This window comes from Lathyrus oleraceus, chromosome 4 (assembly GCF_024323335.1).
Source record: "Lathyrus oleraceus cultivar Zhongwan6 chromosome 4, CAAS_Psat_ZW6_1.0, whole genome shotgun sequence".
In the NCBI taxonomy this organism is placed as follows: Eukaryota; Viridiplantae; Streptophyta; class Magnoliopsida; order Fabales; family Fabaceae; genus Lathyrus; species Lathyrus oleraceus.
The window spans coordinates 211,883,667-211,902,494 of NC_066582.1; the positions used below are offsets into that span (position 1 = coordinate 211,883,667).

The window sequence follows — 18,828 nt, forward strand, 5'->3', positions numbered from 1 at the left end:
TGATCTCCCAGTCAAAATCGAACCAAGTGATTTCCAGATTACCTTCCAGGTTATGGACATTCACCCATCATATAGTTGTCTCCTAGGAAGACCATGGATTCACGAGGCTGGCGCCGTGACATCCACCCTACACCAGAAACTGAAATTTGTAAAGAATAAGAAGCTGGTGGTGGTAGGGGGAGAAAAGGCTCTCTTGGTAAGCCATTTGTCTTCCTTCTCATATATAGATGCTGAGGATGAAGTTGGAACTCCATTCCAAGCTTTATCTATTGTTGAACCTGTTGAGAAGAGAACTCTTTCATTTGCTTCCTACAAAGATGCGAAGTTGGCCATTGAGCACGGTGCAACTGCTGGTTTGGGGCAAATGATTGAGTTGAAAGACAATAAGTCCCGGGCTGGCATAGGCTTTTCTTCTAGGGTCTTCAACAAGCAAGGTTTGTTCAAAAGTGGAGGTTTCATCCACACCGGTCAAGACGAAGAGGCTGCTGCCATTTTGGAAGAAGACGAAGAGGATTCTGGCAATTTCATCGTCCCCGGAGGGATCTGCAATAATTGGGTCGCTGTTGATATTCCGACAGTTATCCATAATAAGTAGTTAGTCTCTGCATCCAATAGGCTTTTGTAAAGATTGACTCAATCTTTTATCAAGTTATCTAACAGAGACTATTGCATATTTTAACATAACATTTTTTTAGACATACACATTAGATATGGTCAGACTGGGCCTGGGTGTGTGATATTTTGAACTCCACTAAAATAAAGTAGGAATTTTAGTGCGGTGAAGAGTATGTTATCAGACAAACTCCACCAAAAATGTACAGTAAGCAAAGGTAAAATGGTGCTGCAATGCCTATGCAATTTTATTGAAAAGAATTGAAGCCAAATTTAAAAAATGGTCCTGGATTTGAAGCTAAATTATTAAATATGGACAGAGTTCGAAGTTGAAAAAAAGGCCTTACCTTTCAGCGGCCATAAGTTCTGCAGACGTTCAAAATTTGTATATTACTATATTTCACTTGCATATCTTAATTTTTTTGAAGGACTCCTAATTGAAAAACAAGGCTAACATTTCACTTGCTTATTTTCTACAAACCTTGTAAGTGAGTAGATGAAGATTCATTTAATGTAGTATTGGAAAAAATTGGTAAAACCTGTTATATTTTATTCGTCAGTCTTAGGCTGGTTTATATAGTGAAGATACAATTATTACAATTTATTTTTTCCTTAATTGAGAATAAAGAAAAATAAAGGTAGGCCTTGCCAAACTTTTGGTCATAGATATCTATCATGCCTAACTTGTCTATCAAATACTCAAAAGTAGGCCTTGCCAAATTTTTGGTCAGGATATCCGCAGTTTGTTGACTTGAAGTCACGAAGGGTAGACATATGATTCCCGCATCTAACTTCTCCTTTATGAAGTGTTGATCAATCTCGATATGCTTGGTTCTGTCATGTTGAACTGGATTATGAGCTATGCAAATAGCAGCTTTACTGTCAGAGTACAATTTCAATGGAAGCTCAATTTTCATCTTAAGTTCTTCTAGGACTCTAAGGATCCATAATCCTTCACAAATACCTTGAGACATAGCTCTAAGCTCGGCCTCTACACTACTCCTTGCTGTAACACCCCAAAATTTGCCCTCCTCATTCATGCATTCATTTTTAGGTCATTTAACATTTCATATTGCATTTCATCATGTCAATCAGAATCAGATCCAAGAAACTTTATTTAAAAAATAAAAAAAAGAAAAAGAAAAAAAAATTTAAATAAAAAAATAAAATAAATAAAAAAATAAATAAAAAATCTCTCAGACTTGGACCTCTCTCAAAAGCCCACTAAGCTACCAATATTAGCCTATAAATACTAGAGTTATTGAAACAAAATAGGAGAAGAAGGAAGAGAAGCAAAATACTCTGAGGTTTCCTTGAAACAAAACCCTGGACAAAACCTGGAGAGAAACCTGACAGAGAACTCAGAGCAACCCCCAGGCAGCTCTGAAAAATTCAATCTGACTCACACATTTTCATCTCACGCAAACCCTAACATTGTCTTGCAAACCCAGCCGTGCCATTTGATTTCAACCGATCTCTCCAATCAGACTCTTGCAGAGATGGTTTGCGTGGTTTTCCCACTTTATTTGTGGGATACCCCCTGGAGGTTCATTCCGATTACCTGTACTGACTCACCTTTCTTTGATGGCATTAGCTTGGGAGATCCCTGGGTTTCTTACTCCTTTAATTGTTGTTACTTCGGATCTTTATCCGTGTGGTACTTTTACCTCTTTTTCGCATTTTATCGCTTTCTTAGCTGGAAGACCTCGATAGGAGGCATTTGTTTTCTTTTGTTTATTTACTTCTGAGCCCCTTGTTGGCATATTTACTTTATGCATGTTTGTTTTGTATGTGTTTGTATCCCCACAGGTGGCGCGGTTCCTTTCGTCGAGGACTGCCTTTTTGCCCTTGAGCATCCCTAACCCTACAAACCCATTGATTTTTCTTCTCCTAACACGTTTACTCCTTCTACTACAGGCGAGTAAGTCTCCAAAGGTCGAGCATCCGGTAGATTGCGTAGTAACGTCGTTCTTCCAAAACCCAATCCATAACCCCGTAGTTAGCCGAACTACGTTTTGCTCTGATTCTCAGGCCAGATGAGATACGTAGGTATACGACGCGATGTCTTAGCGAGCACACACCCCTTAACCCCTAGGTCAGCCGAGCTACGAAGACTCTGATTCTCATATTCAGATGAGATACGTATGCAGTGGATGCGACATCCGTGCGAGTCATTTTCTCTTTACCCTTTTTTTTAAATAACACATTAGATAAACCCACACCCTTTAGACAAGAACTACAAAAGTGGATCCCGTAGAGTACTACGGATGCGTAGGGGTGCTAATACCTTCCCTTCGCATAATCGACTCCCGAACCCAAGATTTGGTTGCGAGACCCCGTCTTGTCCTTTCCTTTTTCCAGGTTTACTTCGAGCGTTTCCTTTCCCTTCTTTGGGATAAATAACGCACGGTGGCGACTCTCCTGTCTTTCTTCGCCGGTTGTTTTTTTTCGCATTCCATTTTTCAGGTTGCGACAGCTGGCGACTCTGCTGGGGATCCGGTTTCCCTAAGCGAGTCCCTCCTAGCTTTTGTAGGTTGTTTGTTTATTGGGTGTTTATTCTTTTGTACAGTTATTTATCTTTCAGCATTTACCTGCTTTATTGCATTGTGTACATATGACTGTCGTATCTGCTGGTTCTGTTTGTGAGATGAGTTCTATACCCGAACTCGAGTGAAATTAAGATAGGAGAATGGCATAGTCTTGTTGACTTGTGTGGAGTTATTCCTTAGCAAGTTGACTTGCAAGCCCATTCACTTGGTGGAGGTCATGTTGGGATCAATAATGTCACACAAGTAAGTTGTGGTTAGACATTACTTGTTCCAATATAGACCTTAGAAGCCAAGGACCTTAGTTTACCAAACCCATCTTGGCTTATTCGTAGGATGTAGTGCGAAAGTCGTTCAAGTGTAAGATTTGATACGATTGTTACGCGATACTACACTCATAAGAGTCTCTCTTGAGAATATTTTTGGAATACGAGTAGTCGTTCCTCCGATAATATCCGAAATATGGGATTATGACTATGGGAACCTTTTTGTAGAACATGTTTGGCAGGTTTAAACCTTAGTACACTCCCTTTGGGTGGTTCTTAACCTAAACTCCATGCTCGTGACTCGCAACAAACCCTTGATCTGCTCGATCCTGATTGACATGCCACTGCATTGCATTCACATTAGTTTGCATAACATCATCTGCATATTTGCATCCAACATCTCATGCTTATTCATTTGCAGGGTATTCCATTTCTAAGGGGGTGCCTTGAAATTGAATAAGCAGTGCATCGCATACCATGCATATTAACCCTTGTTTGTTTTGCAGGTGTCACCACAGTGTCTAATGTTTGTTCCCTGAACCAGGCAGTTATTGGTCCCAAGCGAGTTCACAGGTACCCGACAAAGGAAAACCGTCCACGACTAGCAATGGACCAGTTACAGAAAGAACTGGTTGATATGCGTGAAAGGATGGATCAGTTCATGACATTGATGACTAGTATGGCAGAAGGCCAGGAAAGGCTGAGGGAATTGGTTGAGCAACCGAGGCCCGATCCAGAGGTAGAGATACCAAATGCTAAGGGGAACGCTGATAACCCTGTGAACACTGGTAACGCGGGTAACGTAAATGCTGATGGAAACCCGGGTAATGTTGGCAACACGGGGAATGTTGGAAATGGTATTGGCGGAAGATACAATGTGAATCAAGGAATCCGGATTAACGGGCGCCCCGTTACTGAAGATTGTCAGTATGATCAATTTTCTTTGCACGATGAGGCCCTCGAGACCACACGCCGTATGGATGAGCTTGGTGAGAAGCTCAAATCTTTGGAGTCTCAAAATTCCTTAGGTTTTGATGTCACCAATCTTGGTCTGGTTCAGGGAGTAAGGATCCCTCACAAGTTCAAACCCCCTACTTTTGAGAAATACAACGGTGCTTCTTGCCCACACACTCATCTCCAATCTTATCTGGGAAGGTTGGGAGCTCACACTGAAGATGAAAAGTTGTGGATGTACTATTTTAAAGACAGTCTAACTGGAGCTTCTCGTGAATGGTATTCTCATTTGTCTCACACTACCATCAAGAGCTGGAAAGACTTGGCAGAGGCTTTTGTCAAGCAATATCAATACAACTTGGACATGGCTCCAAATCGGACCTTGTTGCAAGGAATGTCTCAGACTGCCAAGGAAACCTTTAGAGAATATGCTCAGCATTGGAGACAGATTGCTGCATCCGTCCAACCCCCTATGTCTGAAAGGGAGATGGCGGACATGTTCATGAACACTCTTCAAGGCAATTATATCGAGAGATTGGCTGCTTGCCCGTCAATCAGTTTTGCAGAGATAGTGATTGCTGGAGAAAGGATCGAGAGTCTGTTGAAGATGGGCCGAATTCAAGACAACAGTGCTTCTAACTCATCAGCTCCCAAGAAACCGTTTGCTGGTAACGGTCAGCGAAAAAGAGAAGGCGAGACAAGAGCTGTGTATGCCGGCAGAGGCAGGGGCAGAGGACGCCCTAACTATTATCAAGATCAAGTGGCCGCAGTCACTATTCCAACACCTGTTCCTCAACCGCAGTATCATCCGCAACAGCAACCCAGGTACAACAATCAACAACAAGGAGGTAATCCGGGTCAGCAGAGACACTATCAACAACGTCCAAGGCAGGCGGACCGGGTCATTGAGCCAATCCCAATGCCTTATTCTGTATTACTTCCCAAGCTGATTGACATGAATCTGGTTACGTTGAGAACTCTGGCCCCATCGGTCGATCCCAACAATCTGCCTAGAGGTTATGATGTTAATGCCAGATGTGCTTTTCACTCCAACGCACCTGGCCATACTACAGATAATGCAAGGCTCTCCAGCTAAAGGTACAAGATTTGAGAGATGCCCAGGCCATCAATTTTTCTCCGGTGCCTAATGTTATCCAAAACCCGATGCCAGCTCACGGCGGGTAGAGGATTAACGTTGTTGATAGTGGGGAAACTTTGAATTTGGTTTCTGATGTGGCTAAAGTGAAGACTTCGCTATCGGTAGTTAAAGACCGACTCTTGAAAGGAAAGATTTTCCCGGGCTGTGGGGAAGAGTGCGGAAATTATCAAGTTGCCGAGAACGGATGTGACAGTTTGAGAAAGGGTATTCAGCAACTGATAGATGAAGGTTGTCTTCAGTTCGATCAGACTCGTCCAATAAAGAATGATATGTCGACAGTAACGTTTTATTTCACTCCTGAAGAAATATATGTTCCCGAGAGACCCGCTCCGATGACAATATATTTCCCAGAAAGTGCAGCACCCATTTACTCTGACAACCCTCAACCGACTTTGATTGGTCCGGTCACCATCACGGTACCAGGACCTGTTCCGTATGAGAAAGAAAGTGCTATCCCGTGGCATTATGGGGCTGATATCTACTGCCAGGGGCAGAAAGTTAACAGTGAAGACTTTGACATTGGTAACTCCGTTGTAGACAATATTGGAGGAATTGGTGGCTTCACTCGCAGTGGACGCCTATTTGCACCATCTACATTGCGCACGAATACTGAAGCTGATGCGGCTACCAAGGCTAAAGGAAAACAGGTAGCCACCGAAGAGGCTACTACTGAAGAAGCTCCTCCTAAGACCGCATTCGAGAAGGAAGTGGACGAGTTTATGAGGATTATCAAGAAATGTGACTACAAGGTAGTCGACCAGCTAAATCAGACACCCTCAAAGATCTCCATTCTCTCATTATTAATGTGCTCTGAGGCGCACAGAGCAGCCTTGTTGAAAGTACTGAATATGGCCTATGTTCCACCAGAGATAACTGTTAACTAGCTGGAGTCGGTAGTTTCGAATGTACACACTAGCCATGCGCTAGGTTTCACCGATTATGACCTAACATCTGAGGGCAGGAATCACAATAAAGCCTTGCATATCACAATGGAATGCAAAGGGACGGTGCTTTCCCATGTTTTGGTTGATACAGGTTCTTCTCTGAATGTTCTCCCAAAGAAAGCCTTAACGAAGTTGGATTGCGATGATGCCACCCTGAGGCCGAGTAATTTAGTTGTAAGGGCTTTTGATGGCTCTAAGCGAGCTGTTTGTGGCGAAGTTGAGTTGCCAGTTAAGATTGGACCGCAGGTATTCAAGAGTACCTTTTATGTGATGGATATCCAGCCTGCCTATAGCTGTCTGCTAGGTCGACCCTGGATTCATGTTGCCGGTGCTGTTACTTCTACTCTCCACCAGAAGCTCAAATATGGACTAGAAGGTCAGATCGTCACTGTCTGTGTTGAAGAGGATATTTTTGTTAGCCACCTGTCTACGTTTAAGTATGTGGAGATGGATGGCGAGATGCATGAGATGCTGTTCCAGGGCTTCGAAGCCATAAACAACAGCGAGGTCGCGCCCGAAACTGTCTTTTCACTTGAGTCTGAGAAGGTCGGGACTTCTATCTCTTCATACAAGCAAGCTGTTGAAGTGGTTAAGGCTGGTAATGCCCAAGGCTGGGGCAAATTTGTGGAGCCAATCATAAAAGAAGACAAGTTTGGATTGGGGTATACTCCGGGGTCTCAGAAGAATGAAGCCGGTACTTTCTCCAGCGGGGGTTTGGTTTCTCCCCACACCGTCAATGCTGCAGATGAAGACAAGGCTGACAGCGACTGTGATTTAGATAGCTGGATTCGCCCGTGTGTCCCAGGAGAAAAGCTCGACAATTGGTCGTCTTAAAAAGTCGTCCGGGTTACTCTGCTGAAGGAGTAATTTTTATTATTTTCCTTTCATTACATGCATAATAAAGTCTTAATGACTCATCTGTAGGGTCATTCATTTATTTTCATTTTGCAATTATTTTCATCATCAATAAAGGACAGCTTTTGCAAACAATTTTGTGTTCTCTTTCTTTCAATTATTTTTACTTTTAAAAAAACGGCAATGTTTCTTTTTCGTTTTTCTTTCCAAAAAACACCTCGTAAAACTGATCACCCGGATCTCACTGCTAACGACACTGCTATGGCCAAGTATGACTTCGACAATCCTATCTATCAAGCCGAAGAAGGGGCTGAGGAAGATTGTGAATTGCCTGAGGAGTTAGCCAGGTTGTTGAAACAGGAGGACCGAGCTATTACACCTTATCAGGAAGTGATTGAGACCGTCAACATTGGTACCGAGGACGACAAGAAAGAGATCAAGATCGGGGCCAGTCTACAGGCCGAGAGGAAAAGACCGTTGATCATGTACTTGACTGTGTTAGAAAGGTCAATGGGTTGTGTGCTCGGTCAGCATGACGAGTCAGGTCGAAAAGAGCATGCAATACACCACCTTAGCAAAAGTTTACCGACTGTGAACAAAGATACTCATTGCTCGAGAAAACTTGATGCGCTTTGGCATGGGCTGCTCGCCGACTAAGACAGTATATGTTGACTCACACGGCTCCATGGATACCAAAGGTGGATCCAGTCAAGTGTATTTTTGAAAAAGCCAGGGTTTACCGGAAGGGTTGCTAGGTGGCAAATGATGCTGACAGAGTATGACATCCAATACACCTCACAAAAAGCCATCAAAGGAAGTGTCTTGTCAGACTATCTTGCCGAGCAACCGATTGATGATTACCAACCTATGAGGTTCGACTTTCCTGATGAGGACATCATGTTTCTCAAATCGAAAGATTGCGAGGAACCACTCCCGGAGGAGGGGCCTGACCCTGAATCCAAATGGATTATGATGTTTGATGGGGCGGTCAACGTCAATGGTCGCGGAGTTGGTGCAGTGTTGATCATGCCGGAGGGGGTTCATATGCCTTTTTGTGCCAGAATAACTTTTCCCTGCACCAACAATGAAGTCGGACGAAGCAGAATGGGTCCGTTCTCGATACAATCAACTGAGCCTAGTTGGGGAAAAGAGACTAGCAGCTATATGCCATAGCCAACTATATCGGAGACGGATGAAGAGAGAATTTGATCAGAAAGTGCGCTCTCGGGAGTATCAAGTCGGTGAATTGGTACTCAAAAGAATTCTTCCTCCCAACACAGATCACAGGGGCAAATGGACACCGAACTATGAGGGTCCATACGTGGTTAAAAGAGTTTTTCTCTAACGGAGCTTTGATGCTAACAACCAGGAATGGCGAAGACTTCCCGTCCCCTATCAACTCAGACGCAGTTAAAAAATACTTCGCATAAAATAGACCCGCTGGACAGTAAAAAGAATAGTCCAGGCAAAAAAGGGGCATCCTGACGAACCAAAAAAAAGAATGAAGAGGTTCGGGCAAAAATTAGGGATATAAAAATCAAAAAAATGTACACCCGGTGAGTCGAAAACCCGAAAGGGCGGCTCAGGCAAAAAAGGGTATCCCGGTGGATTGAAAACCCAAAAGGGCGGTCCACGCAAAAGTTAGGGAATAAGCGAATGACTGCAACCTGAGTTCACCTATGTTATATCACCGTTTCATTCAATCTGGCAATCTCCGAAGGGTAAAGATCGACCAATCATCCACTTCAGAAAGCAAGATGAGCAGAACGTCTTGAGGTCATACGAGCCATAGCAGAGTCGAAACTCAGTGGGACCTCGTTTCCACATTGCCATTAGGATAATTTTCTTTTGTTCAATTTATAGAGATCGCCTCTTTCCAGGGATCAGCTTCCTGATGTACTCGCCTATTCCTGGCACAAATTTTTCAACCAACAAAAGTCGAATAATTCATTTAAAAAGCCTCTTTATTTTTCATTTATCAGTTTGTTTGCAAAAGATTTCTGAATTATTGATGAAACATATTGCATATGAACATAATGATGTCTTTTGCAGATGATTTGCACATGAAAACATTTAAAATTTCTTTGAATGTGCTTAATCCTGGACGGTGAATTCAAACCGAGTAATTCCCCTGGGACATACGTGTATTTTTGGTTGCAGGTCACAGGAACCGGATGCCAAGTCATGAATCCTCATCCCCAAGCGGTTGACAAAGTCTCTCCTCAGCAGAGCATGTTCCCCAGTAGAGTTGACAGTATCTAGACTGTATATCCCCAGCGGAGTTGACAGTGCTAGACTGTATCTTCCCAGCAATAGCGGAGTGGTTGCATACCTAACAGATGAGAGGGTGGTGTTCCCAGTGTTCATCTCTTCCCCCAGCAGATTATTTTTAACAGATTTGTTAATCCCCAGCTTGAGGGCGATTAGCAAGTTCATATCCCCAGCAAAGGTCGATTCCTACGACATTTCCCCAGGAAGTCCTTTCCCCACAGACTCTCCTCACAGAGCCTCGCCGAACAAAGTTCCCATAGTTGATACTCCCCCAGCAAGGTCAACTTTTCAAGCAGCCAATTTATTTTTGGTGGCTCATTGGTCCCGGCAGACGGATCATTCCCCACAGAGCATTCAAGGATTGATACAGCGATCCGTTCCCTACCGGAGTTTGCTTCCCCAAGCAGATTTCTTTTTACACCATGCATAACATTTGCATTTGCATGCATATCATATCAAGCATACACATAAGCTGATAAACAGGTTCTTCCAAGCAGACTGAAGAATTACTTTACAACCAAAGTCATGAGATCCAGCCAGAGGATCAAGCGAGAGTGATCCAGCCTGAGGGTCATTTTGAAGATTCAGCCTGAGAATCGTTTTCCAATGAGCCAGCCTGAGGTTCATTTTGAAGATTCAGCCTGAGAATCGTTTTCCAGTGATCCAGCCTGAGGGTCATTTCGAAGATTCAGCCTGAGAATCGTGTTCCAGTGATCCAGCCTGAGGGTCATTTTGAAGATTCAGCCTGAGAATCGTGTTCCAGTGATCCAGCCTAAGGTTCGTTTTGAAGATTCAGCCAGAGAATCGACTACGAGCGTTATTTCCTCAACAAGCTAACTGGAGGAATAGATTGACAACTCAACAGAAAATCAACCTACAAGAGGACCCAGCCCGCGAATCGCATTAAAAAAACAAAGTCTAATCGAAGAGTCGTTATAACATGTTCTAGCCTGAAGAATATGTACGAAGCCCAAAAGTGGGATATTCTCGAAGCTGCATATTTAACATGAAGACTGTAGATTTCGAAAGAGGGTCAACCAGCGCATGCCTCAGATACGAGATCCTGATGATGGGAATTTATCATCAAAACAATCCAGATCTAGCCAGAAGATCAAAGTCAGGTCTAGCCCGAAGACCGAAAAATAGTAGATTCAGCCAGAGAATCAAAGGAAATAGATTCAGCCAGAGAATCGAAACAAAGGAGATCTAGCCAGAAGATCGAAAGAGATCTAGCCAGAAGATCGAAGAAGATCTAGCCAGAAGATCGAAGAAGATCTAGCCAGAAGATCGAAGTCAGGTCTAGCCCGAAGACCGGAAATAGATTCAGCCAGAGAATCGAAACAATTCAAATCTAGCCCGAAGACCAGAAATAGATTCAGCCAGAGAATCAAAGAGAATAGATTCAGCCAGAGAATCAAAGAGTTAGATTCAGCCAGAGAATCAAAGAGAATAGATTCAGCCAGAGAATCGAAACGAAGTAGATCTAGCCAGAAGATTGAAATCGTATCTAGCCCGTGGATCAAAATTAACATCCAACCAGAGGACTAAACTGAGTATAGATTCAGCCAGAGGATCGAAACTCCAGATTAAGTCAGAAGACCGATTCAGATTCAGCCAGAGGATCGGAAGAGAAATAAACAGCGCGGTGTATTTCAGCATTTTTGTGGTGTTCTCAGAGCGCAAATTTTCGGTCTGTCTTTGGTATTCAATCACAGCTCACCCTGTATTTCTGATAAGCTGTTCGCTTTCACCCTGCTCGGGTTAGCTGATGATCGAATAGGGGCAGTTGTAACACCCCAAAATTTTCCCTCCTCATTCATGCATTCATTTTTAGGTCATTTAACATTTCATATTGCATTTCATCATGTCAATCAGAATCAGATCCAAGAAACTTTATTTATAAAAAAAAAACGAAAAGAAAAAGAAAAAAAAATTTAAATAAATAAATAAGAAATAAAATAAATAAATAAATAAATAAATAAATAAAAATCTCTCAGACTTGGACCTCTCTCAAAAGCCCACTAAGCTACCAATATTAGCCTATAAATACTAGAGTTATTGAAACAAAACAGGAGAAGAAGGAAGAGAAGCAAAATACTCTAAGGTTTCCTTGAAACAAAACCTTGGACAAAACCTGGAGAGAAACCTGACAGAGAACTCAGAGCAACCCCCAGGCAGCTCTGAAAAATTCAATCTGACTCACACACTTTCATCTCACGCAAACCCTAACATTGTCTTGCAAACCCAGCCGTGCCATTTGATTTCAACTGATCTCTCCAATCAGACTCTTGCAAAGATGGTTTGCGTGGTTTTCCCACTTTATTTGTGGGATACCCCCTGGAGGTTCATTCCGATTACCTGTACTGACTCACCTTTCTTTGATGGCATTAGCTTGGGAGATCCCTGGGTTTCTTACTCCTTTAATTGCTGTTACTTCGGATCTTTATCCGTGTGGTACTTTTACCTCTTTTCCGCATTTTATCGCTTTCTTAGCTAGAAGACCTTGATAGGAGGCATTTGTTTTCTTTTGTTTATTTACTTCTGAGCCCCTTGTTGGCATGTTTACTTTATGCATGTTTGTTTTGTATGTGTTTGTATCCCCACAGGTGGCGCGGTTCCTTTCGTCGAGGACTGCCTTTTTTCCCTTGAGCATCCCTAACCCTACAAACCCATTGATTTTTCTGCTCCTAACACGTTTACTCCTTCTACTGCAGGCGAGTAAGTCAACAAAGGTTGAGCATCCGGTAGATTGCGTAGTAACGTCGTTCGTCCAAAACCCAATCCATAACCCCGTAGTTAGCCGAACTACGTTTTGCTCTGATTCTCAGGTCAGATGAGATACGTAGGCATAAGACGTGATGTCTTAGCGAGCACACACCCCCCTAAACCCTAGGTCAGCCGAGCTACGAAGACTCTGATTCTCATATTCAGATGAGATACGTATGCAGTGGATGCGACATCCGTGCGAGTCATTTTCTCTTGACCCTTTTTTTTAAATAACACATTAGATAAACCCACACCCTTTAGACAAGAACTACAAAAGTGGATCCCGTAGAGTACTACGGATGCGTAGGGGTGCTAATACCTTCCCTTCGCATAATCGACTCCCGAACCCAAGATTTGGTTGCGAGACCCCGTCTTGTCCTTTCCTTTTTCCAGGTTTACTTCGAGCGTTTCCTTTCCCTTCTTTGGGATAAATAACGCACGGTGGCGACTCTCCTGTCTTTCTTCGCCGGTTGTTTTTTTTCGCATTCCATTTTTCAGGTTGCGACACTTGCTACAACTCCTTGTTTCTTGCTCCTCCATGTCACAAGATTACCCCAAACATAGGTACAATATCCAAATGTTAATCTTCTATCTGTGACTGAACCTGCCCAATCGGCATCGGTGAAGATAGACATATTTTTTTCACTACTCTTCTTAAAAAATAATCCTTTTCCAGGATTTTCCTTCAAATATCTCAGTATCCTATATACTGCCTCATGATGTTCCTCAAAAGGAGAATACATAAACTGACTCACTACACTAACTGAGAAAGCAATATCAGGTCGGGTGCGTGACAAATAAATCAGTTTCCCAACCAATCTCTGATATCTCCCAGTATCAACAGAAACATTACCTTCTCCCCAAAGTTTAGCATTAGGATCCATAGGGGTATCTGCAGGACGACATCCACTCATTCCTGTTTCTTTCAACAACTCTATAATGTATTTCTGCTGTGAAACCACAATACCATTTTTTGACCGAGCAACCTCCATACCTAGAAAATATCTCATGAATCCCAGATCCTTGATTTCAAAGTCTACTGCCAATTTTTCTTTTACTCTTGCCATTTCCATTGTATCGTCTCCAGTAAGGACAATATCATAAACATAAACAATCAGGACATCAACTTTCCCATCGTGGGAGAATTTTGTGAACAAGGTGTGGTCAGCCTGTCCTTGGATGTACCCTTGTTTCTTCATGGACTGAGTGAATTTTTCAAACCAAGCTCTAGGGGACTGCTTTAATCCATACAAAGACTTATTTAGTTTGCACACATTTGATTCAAATTTGTTTTCAAAGCCAGGAGGAATGTCCATATATATTTCTTCTTCTAGATCGCCATTAAGAAAGGCATTCTTAACATCTAACTGGTGCAAAGGCCAATCCATGTTAGCAGCAAGAGACAAAAGAATTCTGACAGTGTTCAATTTTGCAACAGGAGCAAATGTCTCTGAGTAATCTATACCATAGGTCTGAGTAAAGCCTTTAGCCACCAAGCGACCCTTATACCTTTCAATTGACCCATCTGAATCATACTTCATAGTAAACACCCATTTGCATCCAACTGTCTTCTTGCCATCTGGTAGTGGCGTAACACTCCAAGTTGTGTTCTTTTCTAGAGCTTTCATCTCCTCAAGTGCAACCTGTACACTTTTTGGAATTTCTAGAGCAACCTGTACACTTTTTGGAATTTCTACACTAGACAATTTTGAAGTGAAGGCAGACATAGATGAAGACAAATTTGAATATGATATAAAATTGGACATGAGATGTTTAGTGCAAGATCTGACAGGTTTTCTAATGGTAATAGGATCATCTATATCAGGATACAAAATACGACTCTCAGAAACAGAGATAGACTTACCTTTTCTTTTGTTAGAAAATTGATCATCCCCCGGTTCAGATTCCTGGCAGTGTTGAGATGTGGACTTGTCCTTTCCTTAATGGTGCTTTTTCACAAAAACCTTTCCTTTCCAAGTCCCGTTTCCTAATTCAAATTTGTTTTGTTGAAGTGACTCATTATTTTGTGGCATTTCAATTAGATCATCATTATCATCGTTTTTAGGATTCTCATTGTTTTCTACCAGAGAAAATGTAGGCTCGGATTCACAAGGTTCCTTACTCATTACAGGAGTAGGATCAGATAAAGAATCGCGGCCATTTTCTGTTGGTGCAGGTGTAAAAAATTTAGAATTTTGTGATATTGGTAAAGATAAGTTATTTAAAAAACTCATGTCCTCAATTTGAAACAAGTCTTCGTTTATCTCCCCCCCTTAAAGATGAGTGTCATCAAAAAAAGGTTTATTTTCAAAGAATGTAACATCCATAGTGACAAACATTTTCTTATTTTTTGGATCAAAACATTTATATCCTTTTTCAGTTGGGGAGTATCCAACAAAGACACATTTTATAGCACGTGGCTCAAGTTTTCCAACATTTTTATGTTCATGAACAAAGGTTGTGCAACCAAAGATTTTTAAAGTCAAATCAATTAAAACACGAGTACTAGGAAAATATTCTTTGAAGACGTTAATAGGAGTTTGAAATTTGAGAATTTTGGAGGGCATTCTGTTAATTAAATACGCAACTGTAAAACAGCTTCACCCCACAAATAATTTGGTACTTTATTTGAAAAAAGTAGAGCTCTAACAACCTCTAGTAAATATCTATTTTTCCTTTCGGCCACTCCGTTTTGTTGAGGAGTATTAGGACATGAACTTTGATGTACAATCCCATTTTTTAGAAAAAAATCATCCAGGATAGTGTTAAAATATTCTTTGCCATTATCACTTCTAAAGATTTTGATATTTGTTTGAAATTGGTTTTGCACCATTAAAACAAAATTCTTTACAGTCTAACAAACATCTGATTTCCCCTTTAACAAGTACACCCAACATACTCTTGTATGGTCGTCTATAAATGTGATAAACCATTTTTTGAGAGAGTGTACTTGTACGGTTAGGGTCCCAAACATCACTGTGTATAATAGAAAAAGGTTTTGATGGTTTATAAGGTTGTATTGAAAAATGGGAACGATGATGCTTTGCAAATTCACATGCTTCACATTTAAACGAAGAAAAGTTTTTATTGTGAAATATCTTAGGAAACAAGTGTTTTAAGTAACGAAAACTAGGATGACCTAATCTTAAATGCCATACCATAATGTTGTCATCTTTATTATTCAAAACAGAAAAAGACTCAAAGCAGGAACTTATTGTTTTTTAAGGTAGTTGTGATGCAGATCCAATTTCAAGGTAGTAGAGTCCTCCACTCTCCTTAGCACTACCAATCATCTTCCCCGAGTTCAAATCCTGAAAGACACAGTGAGATCGGAAAAAATTAGTTTGACAATTTATATCTTGGGCTAATTTACTCACGGATATTAAATTACAAGATAAGTTTGGAACATGAAGGACATTTTTAAGAGTTAACATTTGAGACAACACAACTGACCCTTTACCTGCAATGGCTGAAAAAGAGCCATCTACAATTTTTATTTTTTGATTACCTGCACATGGACTATATGAAGAGAACAAAGTAGATTCACCTGTCATGTGATCGGAGGCTCCTGAATCTACTATCCAAGTATGACTGAGACTGACACTAAGATATGCAGAATTACCTTTTGTTGCTATAGAGCAAGAAAGGGTTGGAGACTCGAGGAGTTTGTACAGTCTATCTAGTTGCTCCGTAGTGAGTGGAAACTGAGACGGAGGAGGTTGCTGCCCTTGATCAGAATTACTAGCGTGAAATGCACGATCAGTTTTCTTCTTCCAGTTAGGAGGTTTGCCTTTAAGCTTCCAACAAGTTTCACGTGTATGCCATTCGCGCTTGCAGTGATCACACCAAAGAACTTTGTCTGACCTTCCCTCGTCAAGGTTCCTAGTAGGCAGAGCTGAGCCTTCAGATTCAGAATTTCGTTGTGTCTTACCCATCATAATTTCTTGTCGTGCCTCTTCCCTTCTTATTTCTGCAAAAATTTCACAGAAACAAAACACTGTCTTCTGTACACCTCCAATTGTCATCATAACAGAGATCTAACTCTTGCCACAGTGTTAACAGTTCATTGTAATAAGTAGAAATCAATTTTTCCTTTGCTATCCAATACCAATCGAACGGTTTGAGCCCATTCATTATAGTTATTCTCATTCATTTTAGGGATATTGACCTTGAGGGAGTATGAGGAACCCTCTTGATCATTACCGCCTATGTTAGAATAACCGTCACCAAAAACAATGTTGTTCCTGTTTCCATTGTTGCCGTCATTACTGCCATTGTTTATGACCACCGGCGGTACCTCATGTACACCGTTTCCGCGGCCACCGCCGTTGCCCGAATCAGATTGTTGTTGGTCGCCATTATTGCTATTGTTTATGACCACCGGCGGTTCCTCATGTACACCGTTTCCGCGGCCACCGCCGTTTCCACGGTCGAAGCCCGAATCAGATTTTGGTTGGTCGCCATGGTTGGATCCAGTGTAGGCTTGTGATAGGGGAGGCCACCTGTTGTTGTCATTCGCCATAGGAGATTAACCGGGTATGTGAATTGGGTCGAACAAAAAAAAATATGTTCAGGGAAATTTTATGGTAACCCCTAACCCAACAAAATTAGGTTGAGGAAAGCTTTTACGGTAACACCTAACTCAGTGCTCTTGATACCATATTGGAAAAAATTGGTAAAAGCTGTTATATTTTATTCGTCAGCCTTAGGCTGGTTTATACAGTGAAGATACAATTATTACAATTTATTTTTTCCTTAATTGAGAATAAAGAAGAATAAAGGTAGTATTAAAGATAATAATAAAATAGGAAATAATATATTTTTCAAAATGTAGTGTGCGAGGATCATAGAAAATATCAAACAGTGTATACCACATCTGGCAAGCAGTTTTGTAGTGACAAAAGATGACTGCTAATAATCTCTGAAGGGCCAAGCGTTATTACTCATTTTGTGAATTATTCACTGTTGAAGATTCATGAAAAATGGCCATGAAATTCAGAAATAACTATTTCCTATTGTTGTTTCTAGTATGTTAGCCAGATTTAAGTTGTAAACATGAGTATGTATTATACTTTTTTCTCTGGGTTGGTGCTGGAAGGAATTTATTCTACCTGCTATGATGATACTAAGTTACAAGAGTTGTAATGCAGATCGTTAGAATGTTAGATATACTGGCACAGTATCTGTCACTTCGAGGATTTCAATTTCAGAGGCTTGATGGGAGTACAAAATCTGAGCTGCGACAACAGGCAATGGAACATTTTAATGCACCAGGCAGTGATGATTTCTGCTTCCTTCTTTCAACGCGAGCAGGTGGTTTGGGTATCAACCTGGCCACAGCAGACACTGTTATAATATTTGATTCAGATTGGAATCCTCAAAATGATCTGCAGGTATTCAATTTATTTTATTTTATATCACTTAACACAGGATTATTAGTACTAACTGTATTTTTCTGTTTGTCTTTAAGGCAATGAGTCGAGCTCATCGAATTGGGCAACAGGAAGTTGTTAACATATATAGATTTGTTACAAGCAAAAGTGTTGAGGAAGATATTTTGGAACGTGCTAAGAAGAAGATGGTATGATTATTGATTTGTCTTCTTTGTCTATGACTTTTATGTTCTGTACCGTTCTTGTATTTATACTTTATTTTTGGTATCTATTTTTCAAAAAATATATTGATGTGCCAGATGTATTCAATTTTTTGTTGGCATGTCTTGTAGTCAGTAATTTAACATATGTTGTTCTGTAGGTTCTCGACCACTTGGTTATTCAAAAACTAAATGCAGAGGGTAAACTGGAAAAGAAAGAAGCCAAAAAAGGAGGAAGCTTTTTTGACAAAGTAAGAACATACATGAAAATCACTGTGCTGTTCACTGGTTAACATGCTTTCATTGTACTTTATGAGACCTTCTTAGAAAAAGAAAGGAGTGTATCTATCAGATGATATTGTATTCCTTTCGAAGTTGATGATTGCATTGCATAGGCTTGGTGTTATTGTTTTGTTCCTTACACAATTACTTTATCAAAAATATTTGCTTCTCACATGGCAGAATGAGCTCTCAGCTATTTTGAGATTTGGAGCAGAAGAGCTTTTTAAGGAAGAAAGAAATGACGAGAGAAGTGAAGGTGGACATAGATGAGATCCTCAAAAGAGCAGAGAAGGTTGAAGAAAAGGAAAATGAGGGTGAACAAGCACATGAGTTATTAAGTGCCTTTAAGGCAAGTTAATGGACAGTGTCATGAAATTTATTATTTTCTCTTTCTTCATTGTTGTGGTTGGTTTACTTTTCAGAATGAGATAGATAGATTTTGATAGTTGTGGGAAATTTTGTAAGCAGGTTGTCTCTGTGTTTCATCTTTCGTCTATACAGGTTGCTAATTTTTGTAATGATGAAGATGATGGAAGTTTCTGGAGCCGATGGATAAAAGCTGATGCTGTCGCTCAGGCAG

General features: G+C 41.0%; 1 protein-coding gene across 1 annotated transcript; it reads left to right on the plus strand.

Annotated features, from left to right (window-relative positions):
* Positions 1-1,157: 1,157 nt before the first annotated feature.
* On the plus strand, positions 1,158-18,518 carry LOC127136710 (protein CHROMATIN REMODELING 5). The gene is made up of 5 exons (XM_051063243.1): positions 1,158-1,250; positions 17,155-17,766; positions 17,844-17,954; positions 18,128-18,217; positions 18,429-18,518. The coding sequence occupies exons 2-5, from the start codon at positions 17,518-17,520 to the stop codon at positions 18,516-18,518; spliced, it is 540 nt and encodes a 179-aa protein (XP_050919200.1). The 5' UTR covers positions 1,158-1,250; positions 17,155-17,517.
* The last annotated feature ends 310 nt before the right edge of the window (positions 18,519-18,828 follow it).

Coding starts and splice junctions, on each gene's coding strand:
- LOC127136710 (XM_051063243.1), top strand. CDS start 17,518: ATGCAGATCGTTAGAATGTTAGATATACTGGCACAGTATCTGTCACTT. Junction 17,955..18,127: donor AACGTGCTAAGAAGAAGATG/GTATGATTATTG, acceptor GTTGTTCTGTAG/GTTCTCGACCACTTGGTTAT. Junction 18,218..18,428: donor GAGGAAGCTTTTTTGACAAA/GTAAGAACATAC, acceptor CTCACATGGCAG/AATGAGCTCTCAGCTATTTT.